This window comes from Rutidosis leptorrhynchoides, chromosome 6 (assembly GCF_046630445.1).
Source record: "Rutidosis leptorrhynchoides isolate AG116_Rl617_1_P2 chromosome 6, CSIRO_AGI_Rlap_v1, whole genome shotgun sequence".
In the NCBI taxonomy this organism is placed as follows: domain Eukaryota; kingdom Viridiplantae; phylum Streptophyta; class Magnoliopsida; order Asterales; family Asteraceae; genus Rutidosis; species Rutidosis leptorrhynchoides.
Window position 1 is genome coordinate 121,124,258 of NC_092338.1, and position 20,582 is coordinate 121,144,839.

General features: G+C 34.3%; 1 protein-coding gene across 6 annotated transcripts; it reads right to left on the reverse strand.

Moving 5' to 3' along the window:
• Positions 1 to 5,757: 5,757 nt before the first annotated feature.
• LOC139855411 (pumilio homolog 2-like) lies at positions 5,758 to 13,379 on the reverse strand. Of its 6 annotated transcripts, none has more exons than XR_011761432.1 (11): positions 12,953 to 13,101; positions 11,983 to 12,826; positions 10,189 to 11,405; positions 9,941 to 10,082; positions 9,740 to 9,847; positions 9,270 to 9,482; positions 9,033 to 9,143; positions 8,756 to 8,950; positions 8,472 to 8,646; positions 6,071 to 6,239; positions 5,758 to 5,984 (listed from the first exon to the last, which is right to left on the reverse strand). XR_011761432.1 is itself a non-coding variant. In XM_071844631.1 (11 exons), the coding sequence occupies exons 2-11, from the start codon at positions 12,655 to 12,657 to the stop codon at positions 6,202 to 6,204; spliced, it is 2,784 nt and encodes a 927-aa protein (XP_071700732.1). In that variant the 5' UTR covers positions 12,658 to 12,826; positions 12,953 to 13,102; the 3' UTR covers positions 5,758 to 6,201. The 6 variants fall into 6 exon arrangements, 5 of the variants coding, with proteins under 5 accessions (XP_071700732.1, XP_071700729.1, XP_071700730.1 ...); XM_071844631.1 differs by having other exon boundaries at positions 5,758 to 6,239; positions 10,189 to 10,513; positions 10,604 to 11,405; positions 12,953 to 13,102; XM_071844628.1 differs by lacking the exon at positions 12,953 to 13,101 and adding an exon at positions 13,249 to 13,379 and having other exon boundaries at positions 5,758 to 6,239.
• Between the last annotated feature and the right edge of the window lie 7,203 nt (positions 13,380 to 20,582).

The window sequence follows — 20,582 nt, forward strand, 5'->3', positions numbered from 1 at the left end:
CTGCTGACTTTGAAAAATTTAATAAATTTTTACACTCGCCTCATCTGTATTCGGGTTCAAATTCCGCGACTGAACATATTTAAGCTTCGTTTTTAACATGATTCTCTTAGAACATATTTAAATTTGCCGACTGTTTCCGATGATACAAATGGTTTTCAAGGGCCAATGCTTGTTTTGACACCATTTTCTTAAATTTGTTTCTAGTGTAGAATCTTAACTAACTTATTACAAATTTGCGTTGCTAATTTTTCCACGTAATGCGACTTATTAGACAAAATGAATCCTCTAAAGTTTTCTACGTAAACCGATCGATTTGATTGATGGTTTTTCAATATCTAGATTGTTGGATTGTAAGATGTATATATTTCACCAGCTACTCTTATTCATTATTTAAGAAAATAAGTCAAAGCTTAGACATATACGGAGTACTTAATTATGTTAAACCACCCATGTTTCTATTAATTAGACTCTAAGTCATGTTTATGCTGGTTACTGTAGCCTGGATGTAGGGTTGCATGGTTAGGTTGTGATGGCATGTCACTCAACTAACATAAATCTTATTATGTATGTTGCTATAATTAATGTTTTACAGTAATATAATGTAATATAATATAATATAATTAAATAAATATATATTAGTAAGTCAAGAGAACAAGACATTACACCCAATTCATGGTAAAGCCCCGGCCCTACCCTGAAGTTAACGTTTGATCAATTTTAAAATCATTTTTGTATATTGCAACTCCAAGAGTAGTCCGTCAAAGGTACGAGGATCTCTGAGACCACTCGTAGTGGTAACACGTTTTTTTTACGTGTGTTTCTTGTCTTTTTGCACTTTTTTATGTGTAAAACATGTTTTTTTTTTTGTGGAGTAGCGGTGATGTTGGTTTTTGGTGTTTCTTTTTAGTGGAATGCTGAGGTGTCATTTTATTATTATTATTTTGTTTTATATTATTTTTATTTTTAATAAATAAAAATAATAAGAATAATAATAACGTTTTTTTAAATGACAAACAGCTATATTTTTAAATTGACCAACGGCTATATTTTTTCCCCCCTATAAATACTTCATTTCACCAACTTCAATTCACACTTCATTTTTTCAACAAATTCTAAACTTCTAAAAATCAAAATGAGTGTGTTGAATGTTGGCTTACATGTTAATTACGGAGGTGAATTTGATCGCGAAGTGATGAATTATCAATCTTGCTGGCAACGAGAGTCTTTCATTGATGTACGCGAGTATGACTTATAGAAGTTGACTGAGTTTCTTAAGGAAGACCTACCTTTGTTTTTCAAACAAGGTTGGTATTTCAAAAATCCCAACGTTCTCGCCTCGCTACTTGAAGATGACCACGATTGGGTTGCTATGGTAGGGCGAGCCTTGGTACGTTATGAAACAACTAAGCTTTATATCAAATTCAGGGATGAAAGCGAAAATATTATTGAAAGTGATCAAGAAGTTGTGCCTGAATCTCCAAAAGGGTTTCGGCAATACGATCTTTGCGATTACGAAGATTGATCAACGTGTATGTTGAAGATAGCCGTTAGGAATTAATGTAATCGTTTTAGAAACTATGTTGTTGTTTTGTTTAGGAAATAATGTAATCGTTTAGGAATTAATGCAATAAACGACTATATTTTAAGGAATCACAATATAAACATAAAGTACATTAATTTAAATTACTAAAACATAAAATTACATAATTTAAATAAAAAAGTACATAACAAATTATTCATTATTATTAGCGGTACGAAAGTAAGGTGATAAGTTCCAAACGTGCTCGGTTAAATCTGCCTCCAACTGTTTGTGAACTTGTCTATCTCTTATTTCCTTAATCCTTGCATCTCGGTCCCTCAAATTCTTTTCTAACCGTCGTCGTGGGTTCCTTTGTATCATTCTTTCTTCTCTCCGTCCAATCACAAAACCGTTATTTTCTTGAATCGTGTTATATAACACAATACAAGCATACATATGTCTTCTAATTTTGTTGAAGTCTATAGATCTCGCCGGAGTTTTTAACATTGCAAATCTACCATGTAATACTCCAAATGCACGCTCAATATCTTTTCTTGCACTTTCTTGAAACCATTTAAATTTTTTACGTGGTCCGCGTTAGTTGGATTATGGGGAGCTTTAACCAACATAGCCCAATCTGGGTATATACCATCACCTAGGTAGTACTCTCTATCGTAGTGACGCCCGTTTACATCAAATGGTGAAGGTGGAGCAGTTCCATCTTTTATAGTGTTGAACAATGGTGAAAAATAAAAAAACATTAATGTCGTTGTTCGAACATGTCATACCAAAGACTGCATGCCATATCCACAAATCTTGTGAGGCAGTCGCTTCAAGCATAACAGGCGAGCCTATTTAATTACCTCTTGTGCATTGACAAAAAAATTCAAGTCTCTTAAATTTTTTTTCGGGATACACTGGTGAATTCGCAAAATAATCGTTGTATAACCTTATAGCTGCATCTTCACGATCCCTAGGAATATAAAGCCGGGTTTGAGGGACTCGCGAACTACTAGCCTCTCCCTCGACTTCTTGTTCTGTTAAACTATTAACAAAGCTAACAATTTTTTCATCATCGGAATCATCAATAAGAAACTCGAGCATCTTTAATGATTTATCCATTGTGAAAAAATTAAAATTGTATGTCGTATGTAATTTGATAAGAAAATAATAATGAAAATAAGATGTGTGTGTATAAAATTAAAATAGATAGGTAATATATATAGAAAAATAAAAACTGAACTTTTTTTTTTTTTATGTTCAACGGCTACAATGGCGCCAACCAACCAGACCAGGACACGTGGAAGAAACACCTGTTTGTTGCCTCGTTTCATTCGAACGGACGCTTCACAAACGCCTTCAAGAAGATCCACCATTACGGCTGGGTGTGGCGTTTCTTGAGCTCCACGTGTGCGAGCTGAGGCGTTTCTTGCAACCGTTACAAATGGTCTAAGAGAGATCTAAGTTCAATTTTCATGAGCTCTTAGCTTTGGGGTCTTGTTTTTCTAATGGGTCAATTAGAATAGTTGAATGACTCACTTAGTTCAAACGCCAAAGTTTATAGTGAATTTATTGGAAATGCATATTGAAGGCCCATTGCTAGCCTCTACAACCTCAGAAAATATTACTCCCTATAAATCAAAATTAATATTTTGTTGGTGTTTGACATACATACAAGGATATCATCTCAGCTTAAAGTTAAAGGTTAGTTTGCCTACAGAATTTTGTAATAGAAAATGTAAGGATAGAAAGGTAAGGTTAATTGTCTTATTTTTGTAAGTTAGGTAGTGAAATGATGAACTGAAAGTTTAGACACTTATATAGTTAAGGGGTTGTTTACTCTTTTGTGAATTTGACTCTGTTTCCATTTGTCCAGGTGTTTGATTCTACTCCGTATGTCTCCTGGAAACAGACCACTTTTTAAATTAAGTGGCAGATTTAGTGATAAAAAAACATCAATTTTACTTATTGAATTAAGAGATGTTTAGAAATAAAATATTAAGTGAAAAGTAAACAAGCCCTAAAAGTGTTCTACAAGTGAGAACTCTGATATTCGAGATCATTTAATAAAACCTGCTGCCAATGATGCAAAAACTTGATTTTATCTACATTGACTAACGTAAAATTTAGAGATTATTATGCTATTATCAATCAACGATTCAACTATTTATATTGATTAAATAGAAACCCTTAATAATGTAACTAAACTTTAACAGACCTAGACCTACAACCGAATTGTGTCGTAATAAATATTCTATAATGTAATACCCCGTAGTCCAAATAGCGAAATCACGAATGTTTGAGGTTGGAAAAAATATTATATATTAATAAAAAATGAAAATTGTAACTTTTTTCTTTTGCTAAGCACACAATCATTTTTGTTGAGGCAACAAACCTTGTTCGGGGGCAGAGACGAAGACCGACCGTTTTCGATGGTGATGGTGGCAAATCATTTTCGATGGTGACGATGACATCAAACAGTTTTTGCTGACGGCGGCAACAAATCAGGACTCATGCAGTTTCTAGATATAGATCATGTCACACTAAGAACCCTAAAAGGTATAAACTAGTTAAAGACCCCAAAGTAAATTTCAATGCATCATGCTTCAAGGTAAAAGTACTGCTCCGCATTCAATTAGCATTTACATAAGACAACATGATAACTATTCGACTCTATTAGTCGAGTCAATAGCAAACATCGATTTATTGGCGACTTAACTGTCGCTTAGAGCTTAAATTGAACTTTAAGTAGGTTTAAACTCATAGAAATTTGATTCTACCATTTTCAATTTAGACAATTAAACTCATAGACAATTAACCTCAGACAATTAACCTCACCTTTCTATCCGTACCGTAGGACCGAATATGAAATTTAAGAACCATGGACCTTACCGAAACTCCTCGGTTCGGTCCGGTCTTCGGTTTTTATCGGTTTTTCCCGTACCATGCACACCCCAAATCGCTAACCACTACCAAACCGAGCCGAAACCAAACTAACCAACTGAAAAACCATAACAAAGTAAACTCGCTAAACACACAAACAAATGAGAAGCTAAAACAAAGACAAAGCTCGCAAATTGAAAACCTAAACAAGCAAAACCGAAACAATCCAAAAAACGAAATCTAAACAAAAAGAAAACTAAAAAACCAAGAGAACCAGGAATCCGAACAACCCTTCGAGCCCGGCTTAACGACAATACCATTAATTTTGTCGCGTTGAATCTCCTTTCCCGAGCGATTTTCAAAGGTATATGAAAGAACATTACACGACCCGTTACTAATCAACGTCACCGTAGACGGAACAAGTCCCTCGAAAAAACCGCACTCCTTATCTCCCGAAACCGACACCTCCTCTTCATCCCATTACTAAGAATCATCTATATCGTTGTCTCTTTAAATTTGTTCCCTATTTTCTTCTTAACCGGGGCCTCGAAAACACCAACCCGATCGCTAGCTTCTGCTGCACCAGCATCCTTGGACCCCTCATTATCATCCAACCTATTAGACTGATCTGACACAGGAGGAATGGAACCATTTAAACAAGAAATGGAAACATCCACATCTAGCAATGGAACCATTCAAATATATGTTTAACCTTGTGTTAGTATATTATGTGGTAGTTGTCTGCCTCTTTTAGCAAGAGGTCCGGAGTTCGACCCACATGGGGTGTAACATTGCACACAAGCTTGCCCTTTCCCCTTGAATTCCACCCAAGGGTGTCTTTTGCAAATTACGTTGCGGGGGCAGTGGGGGATGGGAGTTTTACCGCCCACGCACTCGGATTGGGACGGGTTTCCTCCTGGGCAGCACTTGGGGGCGAGTAATGCAACTGGGAGAGATGAACGCGTGAGTGGTTAAGTCCATCTTGAGTGATCCCGTACTGCTGGTCTGCTGTTCAAAAAAATATGTTTAAAAGGCAATAATTCCACCACAACATTTACCATGTTCGAAAATTTTCTTACATTCGAGACTTTCTAAGATCTGATATTAACCAATATATATGCTTCAACGGATCTTTTTATTGTGGCTGACAACATTATAATCAAATTCTAACCTACATATAGATTTGCAAGAGCAGCATGTATGTACTCTTATGAAATAAACACTAGAAGTATGATAGTGAGAAATATACATTGACTACCTTTTAACTGCTTCAAACTGAATATATCGGAAGTCAAGAATACAGTTGCAGTTTTGGCAACGTTAAATTATATATAAAACAAGAGTATAAGCAACAGTTGAAGAAACATTATCAACTTCATATGAAAACTGCTTTAGATATAATAGCATAATAATACGTGAAAACGATAATCCAACTCTCTGCTTAGTAACACATGAACAACTACCTCTCCGATATGAGCAACATTTTTTTACAGTCACAAAACTACCCACCACCCTTGCCTTTCAGATCATCCTATCTTTACACCATAATCATATCATCAACGTCATCATCATTATACTGCCTCTGCACCAGATACTTATAATAACGAAGTAGCAACTCTATGTATAAACATTAAAACGCTACAAAATGTACAGTTTTAAAGTACGTACAGCCAAACTTTATTATTATGCAAAACGGAGATAGAGTGAAGGACAGAGAGGTAAAAGGGTAGGGTAGCACAAACTACCCTTAATTTGTTTGTTAGCTGTACAACTTCACTTCATATGCCTTTCCCCTCCTCCTATGCAGTAGCATGAGACGACTGCGCACCTCTCCTTTCTGCAAAATAATAATCATAATAAATAATAAATTAGAAAGAAAAAAAATACCACGACCATTACACAACGGCAGAAGAAAAAAACATGAAATCAATGTGCCGGGTATAGAAAAAATATATATATATATAGTGGTAGGATCAAGAGGGAAGTAACCATTCGGGGGGAAACGGGGGAAGCAAAAACTTTTTTTTTTTCGTTTTTTGAAAAAACTTTGTTCACGAACATTATAGATGAGATGAAAATATGAACATTTAGTAGAGACACTTTGTGATAAATGTTTTTATTTTGGCGGGAAAACGCTCGAAGAAGTAATATATAACAATTATCGTGTTTTTCGAGCGTATTTTGAGGTTTTAGCTATTGGGGTTTATATATTAGGGTTTAGATATTAGGGTTTATAGGGTTTAGATATTAGGGTTTAGAAATTTAGGGTTTAGGGTTTAGATTTAGGGTTTAGATTTAGGATTTAGATTGAGTTTTTAACACGAACGGTTTAGAGTTTAGGGTTTAGGGTTTAGGGTTTGGTGTTTTGGGTTTATGGAATAAACCCAAAAAACCAAACCCTAAACGCTAAACCCTAAACTCTAAATCGGGCTAAATTTTACTTCACAAAACATGGAAAAAAAAACGTTCATATTCTTCACGAACAATATTATCTTGAATGTTATTTTTGTCGATCGTTTTCCCGCCTAAATAATAACATTCATCACGAAGTGTCTCTTCTAAATGTTCATATTTTCGTGTGATCTTGATGCCGGAAAAAAAAAATTCAAAAAAAACGAAAAAAAAATTAAATTTTGCTTCCCCCCGCTTCCCCCGATTGGTTACTTCCCCATTGATCCTGCCCCTATATATATATATATATATATATATATATATATATATATATATATATATATATATATATATATATATATATATATATAAAAGGCAAGGACATTAGAGAGACAAAATAACTGAAACACTCCCTCCGTCCCATATTGGTTGTCCCCGGACAAAAGACACACAGTTTAAGAAAATGTCGTAAAAGTACTATACTTTCTATTTAATTTCCAGCTTTACCCTTACTTTTTCTTTCTCATTTAATCTTATTCACATACGTTAAGGGCATTATAGAACTTTATCTTCTTATTCTTTTCTGTTTTTGAAAGTAGACAATTAATTTAGGAGATTCAAAATGAAATACTGGACAATAAATTAGGGACAGAGGTAGTATGTGTTAACAAATGTCCGGAATGTAATTTTAGGCATATCTAGCATCGCTCTTTAGGTGCGATGTTCTGCAGTGACACGTGCAACAAACAATAAATTGCCAGTAAGAATGAATTAAAAATTTACATTAATTTTAGCATTATAGATCACCAAAATGATTTGCGTCCACAAATTCCCCATATTTCATAAAGAGGCAAGGTTGTAAGAGCTGTGAGTCCGGACGAGTCGGTCAAGACGGGACGACTGGATCGGGTCGAGGACGAGTCGGGCAATGATACTTTTAGTAATAAATTCATAAATAAATTATAAATTATAAATATATGTTTTACATTCAAGTATATACAGCATAAAACACGAACATTTCAAACATAGATATATGACACAAAATCTAATGTAAAAAATATAAATTCTTGACCTAACTCTGACTTTGACCAACTCAGACCCGACTCAGTCACTCATATACCGACTATTTGGCATTGACCAGCTTTAATGGTGTTTTTGGGATACTCAGGAAGGACTAGTCCCCAAACCGAAGGGTCAGCCGACTCGGCCGACTTTTACAACACGGAAAATTAGCCTCGTCAACATACATTGATGATAATGATGTTGGAAGAGAAAAGTTTTATATAAGGGTTATCCCAGACATTCGACACAAATTTCCAAATATACTGTAATTATTTATTTTTATTTAAAAACTTATATGGGACACCTAAGTTCACTCATTACCAATAGTGTTGTCATTACTATTAGCATTAACATATCATCTTGATAATTAAAATACATATCGATTGACTTTGACATTATCAAACAAAAAAGAGTGACATTGAAATATCGCAGCTTCCACGAGACACCCAGAAAGGAAAGCCTAAAACTTTCATGCATAGAGGATGGAACTATTAAAACTGGAAAAGGTATTGTTTAAAACTTAAAAAAGTAAACTATTTTTAAATATTAAAAAAACTACGTTTGACTTTAGACAATAGACTTGGAATTATAAGGTAATGAAAAGATTAATGCATACCTCCAGCAGCAACAAGTTTCTCAACACGGGCGACAATATGCTTTCCGTAAGTGTATTTCTTAAGTGCATTCAAATGAACCTTAATTCGGGATAATATGTACTCGCGTACTTGATCACTACAAGTTTCAAGTACTTTTTGCACCACATAATTTGCAAATTGATCTTTCATCATTGCCTACATAAGAAAGAACAATAATATTACACATTAAATCATATAAAAAACACAAAACACAAAATAAATAATAAATAATTATCTTTTCAGACAACGAATAAACTAAACAAACCTGAAGAGGTTCGTTTTCATCAGTAGTACCAAGCATCTCATCCACAAGAAGTTGACGTTCACTAGCATCACCAAAAGTCAAACATTTTTCAACCACATTCGATGCAAACTTCTGTTGACTCATTTGAACAATCTTCCCAGCCAATTCTTGGATTATTATCGAACGTTCATTTGGCTTACCGTGTTCCAACACGTGCTATTCAAAGAAAATTGACCATAATAAGCATTAACCGGTCAAATATATGTTGAGAAATAGTCAAGAATCACGTGTTACAAACCTGGATAACGTAATTTCCATACTGATCTTGTGCTAACATGCTTACACAAGCAAGTATTTCATCCATCACCACGGTTTGAGTTTTAGGGTCTGCACAATGCTCGAGCACCCTCTGAAAAACGTAAAAAAATATACCATTAACAATAGTAATGTTAGGTAAAAAAGTATTGAAAATTGTAATTTATTATGCCATGTTTGCAAAGATCAAAACTTTAATTCGGGGTAAATGTTTGCTTACCTGTACGACACGACACCCGTATGGATGGGTAGATAGAGTCACAACTTGACCATAAAAAGTTGTGATGATGAACTGAATATGCTCTTCGGGAACACATTCAATACACTTTTGTATAACATGATTACCGTTTTGATCACGTACACAACGCATGATTTGACCATCGAGCTCTTGCACCATTTTGATCTTTTGGTCCATGTCAACAACTTCGATTGCCTAAAAGATGGTTACAATTAGATGCTAAAGATGGTTACAATTAGATGCTAACCGTTTACTAACATCTGTTCCCAACTTCCATTCAAATAAACGGGTCACAATCACAAGTTCCATTAAAGAAAAAGCAAACCGCAAAAAAGATAACTTTTTTCTCCTTTTGTGTTTATTTAAAGTAAATACTTCTGGACAATACAATCTAACATAAATCAAAACAACTTTGTATTATATGATGTGTTATTTAATTTTATTTTTATTACCTTCTGAATAACTCGGCAGCCGTACATTTGCAGACTAAGAGTCAAAACATGACCCAATAGCTTTCCAGCCAATTCTCTTCGCTGAGCTGGCATTCCATGCTCGAAGAACTGCAATATTCGGACAAAAACTTAAAAAAACAATCCAAAAAAATCTTCAATTTATGTCAAAGTTCGAATATAAAGACTAGTAGCTCATAATACCTTCTGAACAACGTAATTTCCAAATACATCGGTCATCAACGTAAGGGCCTGAGGAAAAATCTCCTGAAAAACCATATTTTTATCTTCAGTAGTCGCAGTTTCAAGTTTTTGTTGTATGAATCGGCTACCATACTGATCCGCACTGATAATCACAAAAAACATTGTATCAGATATATGATATTATCATACAAAAAAAAAACCAAAATTGATATTCCGATTCACGTATATATGTATACACACATGCATACCTAAACTCGACAACGTGGCCCACGATTTCAGAAAGCTCAAAACACCTAGTTTTATTGCTCTTAAACTCTTCTAACAAAGAGGATGTAATAAAGCTATTATTATCTCCACCATCTAAATGCCAATGTCCCATCACACCGGTCCCGCCACCTAAATTTCTCATTTGAGGAGAGATTCGAGTGTTTAGTTCACCGAGCCTTATTGGGCTTCCAGGCCCACCGGGAGAGTTGGGAAGTGGGCTTGTTAATGGGCTTCCGGGATATGATAAACCAACTCCAAATGCAGGACTACCATAATAACCATGGTGGTGAGGACTAGCAGATCCACCTACATATTGAACACCACCGTATTGTGACTTTTGTGGTGAAAGTATACTTCCAATATACGCTTTTTGGATCAAATCGTTGTACGAATTACCGATGTAGTTGTTACGGTCCATAGTCGGGTCGTTAAAGGCGGCAACTTGCGCAGCGTATTCGGTTGACCTTAAGTACTGGAGATACGCGGGGTCCATAAAAGACGAATGAAGTGCATTTCCAGTTATTTGGTTCCCAATTCGGGTCATGTTTGGCGAATCAATACCGAACCTTGATTCCATTCCAGGGTAAGCCATACCAGAAGCGGCGACAGCCGTTTCAAATAGCGGCGGCAGATTCACATTGCCGCCATGCTGACCAGACATCATATTCATAGAGTAACCACTTAAACCGTTGTTCAAATATGAACTTCCACCACCATCAAAGTACAAGCTATTCTTATTACTTTTATGATTCTGTGGATTATTCGAAAGAAAACTGTTATGATCCTCGTCATTGGGTTCAAATTGCGCTCGATTCGGGTCTTGACCTGTTACACTGTTTGATAAATTCATACTGGACATTGCATTCACCAAATCGGTTGGATCTTTAGATGTTCCGTTAAATAGGTTTAAATTGTTAGTGTTTCTCCTATCAGGCTGGTTCACACGACCACCGCCAATAGGGGTAGGAATTGGGCTCGGGGCCCGGGTAACGTGTTGCGGGTCAGGCGTTGTGCTTCTTGATAAAGAAGCACCTAAAGCTGCAGCGTAAGAATATGAAGTTGGTGGGGCATTCGCAGCATGGGGTTGTGCCAGCTCAGCGTCGATGGGACCTAAGCTTTCATCGTTGATTTCAAAAGCAGTACGGCTAGCTGGTCGAGATGGATGTCGGGAAGGTGGAGTTGACCGGCTCAAATCATCCTGCACGAATGCTATATTATTAGCTCGACCCATTAAACATATATAACAGGCATGCCAAATCCGAGTAAGGAAAATAATCATCTTAAATCTTAAACCACTATAAAAGGAGAAACATCATGAACAAAACAATATAACTCAGTGAGCGATTGCTAGCGAAACAATTCATAAATAGAATTCAAATAGTTACGAAAAAAACTTTAAAATATAAGCTTTTCTCAAAATAAATGTACCAACTAGACAACATATTCGATTTTTCTAACAACTTCTTGTCGTTAACATGCATTACAGTATTGTATATAGCGGTTAATATCGACTTTGTGGTAGCAGTTATTCAAATGTACAAGATATTTAAACACCTTAACGAAGGCACTAATGTTGGTCATTAGAAACATACCAAAACAAATACATTTCTCTTTAATAACTGGTTTAATTAATTAGCATACAAGTGATTCTAATTGTGCCTAAAACATATTCCTAAATCTTGGCATGATATGATTCCATAACATATCAACCAATACTATCACTACATAAAATTGAAATTCAGTATTAATACACAAAAATGAACTGAATAACAGACCTGAAAAATTTCAGCAAGGCTCTTCTGTTTACTTCCTAACCCAAAACCAGGCAAACCAATCAACCCATCACCGCCCCACTCAGCCGAAACATTAACTTTCTCCGCCTCTAAATTCTCATTATCCTGTTTCTTCGACTTAAAACCAGGCGGCATAGAAAAAAGCGATACACCTCCACCACTAACACCGCCGCCACCACCACCACCACCACCACCAACATCAATCCTATTCCCTTTCCTCCTATCCCCAATCCCACCCAAACCGGCCCCACCACTGCCCTGCAACCGCTGCGTAAACCTCCAATCCTCTTTTGACAAAAGAGGTGGTGGCAACCTAGGGTTCAAATTTACATTCGAATAATAGTAAGACAAGTAAGCTGGGTCAGCCCTAAGTTCTTCCTCAGACATAAATCCATTGCCACCAGCAAATTCAGAAAAAGCTAAATCATTTTTTAGACCATGATTACTATTAGTATTGAACAAACCACCAACAGCACTTAATGAACCCTCTACAGTTGGTGGTGCTGAACCACTTCTATACATATTTAACTCTTTTTCACGATCATCTGTGTGTCGTTGTTCACGCAGCAACAACCCTATTTCCTTCTCTAATTCATCCCCAAATGAACCCTCACCCCCAGTACTGATCATAGGTCTCCTACCCAATTCAGATAACATCTTTTCACAAATTAATTTGATTTAATTATTATTATTATATCAAGAACACAAAATTCATCAACGTAATTAAAACCCCATTTGACTAAACCAAGAAATTTATCAGCTAACACGATCAAAATCTAATCTTTGATCACTCAGTCTCTCTTATATACCGCAAAACCCAAAAACCCTGAAATGAAAAAAGTAAATTATCAAACTTTAAATTAATCTAAACACAAAAAAGGGTTTAAATCAGCTCATAAAACCCATAAAAATTGAAACTTTGATCAATAGAAACCTCGAAACAAGTTCACACCTTTATTTCTAAAAAAGCAGGTTTCTAGATGATCAAACAACAAAGACTAACAAAACAAAAAGGGATAAACTTTTGGCAACAATTTTCAACTGGTTTCAAATTGGATTGTAAAAACAGTAGTTTTAGCAAAATGGTTGTCAAAAAGAAAAACAAGTTATATAGGTGAATAAAAAAACAGATTGATTAGGGTTTATTTAAGCTAACATGTAACAAGAAAACTGAGAGCTAAGAAAGTGATCTGGCGGCGAATTGGTTGTTTGAAAGAACCATTTTAGGGTTTTGTTTCAACTACTTACTGCTGTGTGGAGATTATATACAGCAACTTTGTTTCCTTTTATTTTTTTTATTTTATTTTTTTATATGAAAAGAATTTTGAGTTTTGTATTTACTCAATTTAGTTGTGTCTGGGTTTGGGCTGCAATTTGTTTGTTTCAGGAAAATGATACGGTAAATAAGTAAACAAATGCTACTTTTAATTTTGGTACGGGGTTTTAATTGATGATTGGGCAAGATAAACGTGGTATGTTTCTAAGTTTGATTTTTCGATAGTTGAATCATTTTTTAATAACTTATTGTTTCTTATTGAGTTATTTATTTATCATTTTGATATCGATATATTAAAATATTAATATCCGGAGTGTTTTTTTTTTTTTTTTTTAATATACAGAGTATTAACTTATATAGTTAAGAAAAGTAATTGGGGGCATTTATTAGGTGACCAAACAAAAGATTTCAATTTATGAAATGAAATATGATGTCTAGAATCTTAAATTAGTACCCTATATTACATACATATACCTTGATGAAAATGAAACAAAATTAGTCTTGTAGAAATTAGATTATTCAATTATTAATAGTTTATTATTATATATTACTATATTACTTTAGCAGAATATATTTGTGCAATGTCGATTCTCTATGAATATTTCGTTTTTATTCTTCTAAATCTAAATTCTAATTTAAAAGTCAAGTCATACGTGTCTATGTTACCTTCAAAAGTAGGAATAGCAATTTTTATAAGACAACAACAATACTTAATTTATGAAAGTTTCAAACATTTGCTTTGTTGTTCACTCCCATCAAAATCGTAGTGTTCGTTTCTAGGAAGAATATTTCATGCTTGAAACACGTTTGTAGTTAAAATTACTACAGTTAACTAGTAATTTATTAATGCTTAATTATAATTAATGTATTATCGCTATAAATTAATGGTGATATTGACAATGATTTATTTTATTTTTATTACTGTAATATGAACAAAGTAATATCAATAATGATATGCAGATTGTTATTTTCTTTTTTTTCTTTTTTTGAAAAGCAAGAATATATATAACTAACTCGAGATACAACACAGCTTGGCCCTTACAATGAAATGAGCCAAGCCAAAACAACGAAACAAGGAAGGATTGACATGAACCCGGTTGCAAAGGAAGCAACCTTGGAAACACGCCAAACCCTCGAATTACATACAAAAATTACTAAACAAACTCGAACAGAACATGCAAAACTCGACAACATGCTATACATTTTTGCATCTACTTGAGAAAAACACTCGGATTTGCGAACCACGAGAGCCACTCCAATTTTTCCTTTGAATGACGACTCGAAATCCACTCGAAAGCTTTAGCTTGAATCTCACTTAAAACCATAGGAGCACTCCAAGCTTTGCCATGAAACACTAAAAGGTTGCGATTTTTTCAAATGAGGTACAACGAAATCCACTTCAACACTTGCCAAATTACCCGACCATCACTCGAGAAGGAAGAGACATCGTTATCCGACACAAGAGTATTGAGGTCAAGGGTATTAGGAACCCCCAACCCGCACCATTTGAAGACCCGAATCCAAATATCAAAAACATCCTTGCACGAAACCAAAGCATGTGACAAAATTTCCAGGTCGCCATCACACTTCGGGCATCGTATATTATGCATGTCAATCCCCCTCTTGTCAAGCTCGACTTTGACAGGTATTCTGTTTTTTTGCACCCGCCAAATAAAGATAGCGACTTTCTTCGGCACTAACCTGTTGAGAAGCGTAGGCTTCTGCGAGACAAAGGGGCTGAGTATATGCATATCGATAATTTTGGACAACCTGTTAACCGAGAACCGCCCATACTGCGCAAGACTCCAGCTCCACCTGTCCTCCTGTTCGGTCAGTTTAACACTCGCGGATAGCAGCTGAACCAGAGCAGACAGCTCTTCTGCTGTTCTTGTGATGACCCGTCCTTATCCACTTGGACAAAGTCTTCAACATTTGGTCCCATTGCGATGATCGACTCGAAGTAATGTCCTTAAATTGAGCAAATGCACAGCGGAAGACTTAATTCGTACCTGAGAATAAACATGCTTAAAAGTGTCAACCAAAAGGTTGGTGAGTTCATAGGTTTATCATAATAATCATTTCAATATGTTAATAGACCACAAGATTTCATAATCATAAACATAATACACTCGCAAGTGTATGTAAAGCATTCTAAGTGATTGAGCACTTGGTAACCATACTTAACATTTAATCAACGTCGCATATTCCCTTTATTATGAAATCTCACTACACCGTACCAAGTGTAGTCACCAAAACGAAGTACTGTGCAACCGTTGAATACTGGTCGTCCAGTCCGGTTGGGGTTGTCAGGCCCGATAGATCTATCAACAGGATTCGCGTTTACAATACCCATGTAAATAGTAGTTACCAAGCTACAGGGAAATATGCAAGTGGTACAACTCAACGTAGAATGTATTTTAAGTACTTGTATCTATTTCGTAAACATTTACAAAAGCAGCGCATGTATTCTCAGTCCAAAAATATATATTGCAAAAGCAATTAAAAAGGGAGCAAATGAAACTCACCATACTGTATTTCGTAGTAAAAATACATATAACATCATTGAACAAGTGTAAGTTGGCCTCGGATTCACGAACCTATATCAGGTATATATATTAATACATATAATTGTATTCGAACAAATTTATTCTTTAATTTATATATATTATATATTTAATTTGTAATAAATGTATTCTTATTTAGAAAATATTTATTTGTTATAAAAATATTGTTAATAGAAAGTAATAATAATAATATTTTGTTAAATTAATATAGATGTTAATAATTTATAATAATAATAATAATACTAATCATAATCATAATAATAATAATATTGATGATCATAATAATATTAGTAATAATATTAATGATAATAATACTTAATAATTAATTTAAATCGTATCTTAAATATAATTTTAATCATTCTCATTCTCATTTTAATATTTGTATTTATACTTTTTATTTTTATGTTTATAACCTTATTAAAACTCATACATTCATAATCTTAATTATATTATTAATGATAATATTCATAAAATCAATATTAGTATTAGTGTAATAATAATAATAATAATAATAATAATAATAATAATAATAATAATAATAATAATAATAATAATAATAATAATAAAGATATACCATTTAAAAACATGTGGGCTTTAGTTCAATATCCTAATTTAAGAAGCCCAAATCATCAACCCATTAAATTGATCGATCCTATGAGTCCAACACTGTATAAATCGGTCGGATTAAATGGCGTACGAAGGTCTCGAGCAGACACGCTTTATACGAATTCATCATCATCGTCTTCATCGCGATTATCATCATCATCAAACATCTAACACCATCGTTTACCCTTATTATTCATCATCGTTCATCAATTTATAACAGACACAACTCAAAAATCATGATAAAACTATGGTGATCGACATTCACTCAAGGATCTATGTAAGTAATTCGATTTCTGTTTAATTTATTTGTATGCTAGGGATCTTATTAGATCGATTGAATTGGTTATGCTGAAATCGTGTACATAGTTACGATTTTGAGTTATGAACTTAATTGTATTTTTAGGGATTAGGTTAATTTTTGTGGGTTTTTGTTTGGATGATCGGAACTGTACAGAGACGAGTAACAGTAGCAACATATATGAAGTAGTTTTCGTGGGTTCTTGATTGTCTACAACAACAGGGTGTTTGGTTTGGGTAATATTTGTCGAACAGGAAACGGGTCTGTGGTTTAACAGAAAACAAAACAACAAACTTATGCTTTAATGATGTTGATTTAGTTTGGTGGGTTTCGATGGTAACTTTGAATGTGGGTTTCAAACAGGAATTGAAAGTAGCAGGGTAGCGAATGGGCTGCTATTCACGACAGTTTAGTGTTCTTTGGATTGTGTTTATCGAATAGTAATTAGTGGTAAATAGATACAACAATAATAAAAAAGGTTTTGGGTTTGGTTTTTGTGGTGGTGATGGTCGTTGAGGGTGTCAACGGTTAGGGTAGTGGTGGTGTCGTTGAAGGTGACTAGATCATTGTAGGTGAGTTCTTGGACGGTTTGAATAGAAAACAGAAGTAGTGCAGCAACTGTAGTAGTAGTAGCCAGGGTTGGACGATGGTGGGTGTTAGTGGTGTTCATTGAGGTGGTGAGGGGATGTATGGTTTGTTTTGGGTGATTCCCGATAGAAACAGAAGAGTAATCAGCATGGTAGCAGCCGTAGCAGTCGGTTTGCAGCAGCAGATGATGTTGGTTTGTTGTGGAAGACGGGTAGCAGGTGGCTTGATTGTAAAAAGGTGGTTATAGAAGGTGATATGAAGGGTGACTTCGGTGGTGGTGATATGGGTGATGAAAGTGGTGATGGTTTAATATTTCGCGAAGAATAAAAAGAAAGAACCCAGGGTGATGTAGGAACCATGGTGGTTCATGGTGGCCGATGGGTGGTGAGTGGTGCAAGGTGGCAGTTATTTGTAGAAGAAGAAGGAGAGTGATCAAGCTTTTATGATTCCTCATTATACTATGTGATTAAATATATATAGAGATGTTGAATATGAAAAAGTTGAAACATGCCCATTCTAATAATTCAATTCACATGATATACTGTGTAAATAGGAAAATCATCGGAAGGTTATGTGATTGAGATGTGAAAAGAAAGTGTTTTAAATATAATTAGCCACCTCTACTTTATTCTCTTGTACCGAAAATTCGAGACTCATGTAATCGCTCATTCATATATTTGTAAAGAGTATTTGCTTTATCTAAAGTTGTTGATGTTAAGTGATGTTGAATAAGGGCATTAAGTTTTTAAAAAGGTACAGAAGAAAATGACGTGTTTGTATGCATGATTAAAGTTGAAAGCAAGATTTAAGGAAATCGTATTTTGCAGTTTTGTTAATTACCTACTCTCATAATAACATATAGTATATCAATATTAATCAATACCAATAACTATACTCCGTATCAATCAGTAATAATTAATATCATTTTCATAGTTCGTAAACAATAAGCAACAATCATTTAAGATAAAGGTAAATGTTTATGATAACAACAACAATAATAATATTTACATGTGAAAGCATATGTCAACCTCAAAAATTTTAATCATCTACCAAGTTCATAGACAATTAACATAGATTCAATATTAAAATTAATCAAACATTAGTAGGTTTATAACCTAATATTCACCACGTCTAACTCTATATTAAATGATATAACAACTAAATCATACAAAAGATTAATAACATTTACTATATATATATATATATATATATATATATATATATATATATATATATATATATATATATTTACAAATAGTGGTTCGTGACTCGTCGGGAATAGTTGAAGGTCAATTAAATATATGAAACAGTTCAAAATTTTTGAGATCCAACCTAACAGACTTTTCTTATCGAGTCAAAAATATTACATCATATCGAGAGTTTGGTTTAAAATTAGTCGAAATTTTCCGGGTCGTCACAGTACCTACCTGTTAAAGAAATTTCGTCCCCGAAATTTGATTGAGGTCGTCATGGCTAACCATAAAAATGTTTTCATGACGGATATGTGTTGATAGATAGGATTTTATTACCATAGAGTAATATGGATAAAATGATCCGATTACTCGAAGCGTATGAGTGAAGCTATCACAAAATAGTGGAATGAGGAAAATAAGTTTCGTCATAATTTTTGACGTAGTCATGGTGAATTTCCAGAATTCATGGAATTTAAAGAAATCTTCTAATCAGAACGAAAATGTAATCGCACGATTTATTAGCAGATTGTCGGAGTTACGGAAGAACAGAAATATCAAGGAAATATTTCCGTGATATGCTTAGAAATTAAGTAGAATGAAAGAGTCGTGTGACATGGCATATGATGACGTTATAGTCTGTGAATCATCATGTTTCATTAGAAACTCAGCATGGCTTACTGTAATATAATCACGTTGGCCAAGCGCATTATATTATACTAACTCATGCTTCAGTTCCCAACACTTCTCCACAATTCATTCATAATTTATACTTAGACTTTACAGAAGTTTCCAATATAATGAAATTCAGAAATACAAAGAGGTAGATAATTTCGAACAAGAATATTTATAAATATATCTTCAAAAATATCAAAGATATTTATGATGATATTGGAATTTCTAAGATCGAAGGTTAATGAAGAAAATCCTTCCGCAAGGATTTAGAATAAGTAGGAGCAAGATATTCGTTTAAAGGTTTCAGCAGATACTGAATCATCTGGATTCGTTAAGTACAGGCTTAGTCTTTGTGATTTGTTCACAATCTCCTTCATGGTTTTCTTAATCCGTTTTTCAGTACCAATTTTCTATTGAGTGTTTCCAACATTCTTTTCTTTATCATCAAACTTTTGGCCATTAAGACCACCTACCACTTTTGCTGCTTCATTAGCATTTTCAGAACTCAGAGATCTGATTCGTAAGCTAGAGTGCTTTTCAGGAGTTCAGAGATTCCGAATTGAAATTCATCGATCCAGAAGATATACGTTATATACAGATATACAGCTGTTGACGTAGGGACGCTGCGAAATTCAAGAATTAATGGTTAATGCATCCCGGTATTTGGTATGGCAACTATTGCTACAAGATGTCGATGAATACATGACAGGACTTCAATAAATAAATATAGTGATTTGTCGGAGAGATTTAAGCCGTGAAGCAACGAGGTTGCTGCTACGTCTACTGGTAATATGATGGAATAAAAAAGGTTCTTCGGTAATGATAATGAAAGGTAACTTATATATCAAAATTATAATATGGTTTGTTCGAATGAAAAGTCGAAGTTGATTTGCTGAAGCTGTGACAAATTTGGCTACTTTTGAAAGGGATTGCAAAGTGATTTTTGATAGTAACATCGCCAAAGGAGTTAGCGCAGATACGTGTTAAACCTTTACTCAGGTTCCAAGAGTTTTTCAGGTGCATAACTATATGCATAAATCTTTTCTTCCGTAGATGAAGTGCGGCTGGTTCATCCTCTCGATCGAGGTGTCTTCAAGAATCATAAAAGATTTGAACATGGATTGGAATCATCAAGATTCAAATGAGGTTTAAGAAGAAATCAAGTGGCAAACTTGAAGAATTATTTAGTTTCATATGTTATAATCAATATTTTAATTCATTTTAATTGTCCAATGTTATTAGTCCACAGTTGATAGTCCACAGTTAACAGTCCAATAATTTAATATATAATATTCGAATTAATTAATACGTATCGTGACCCGTGTACATGTCTCAGACTCGGATCACAACTCAAACTATATATATTATTGTAGAATCAACCTCAA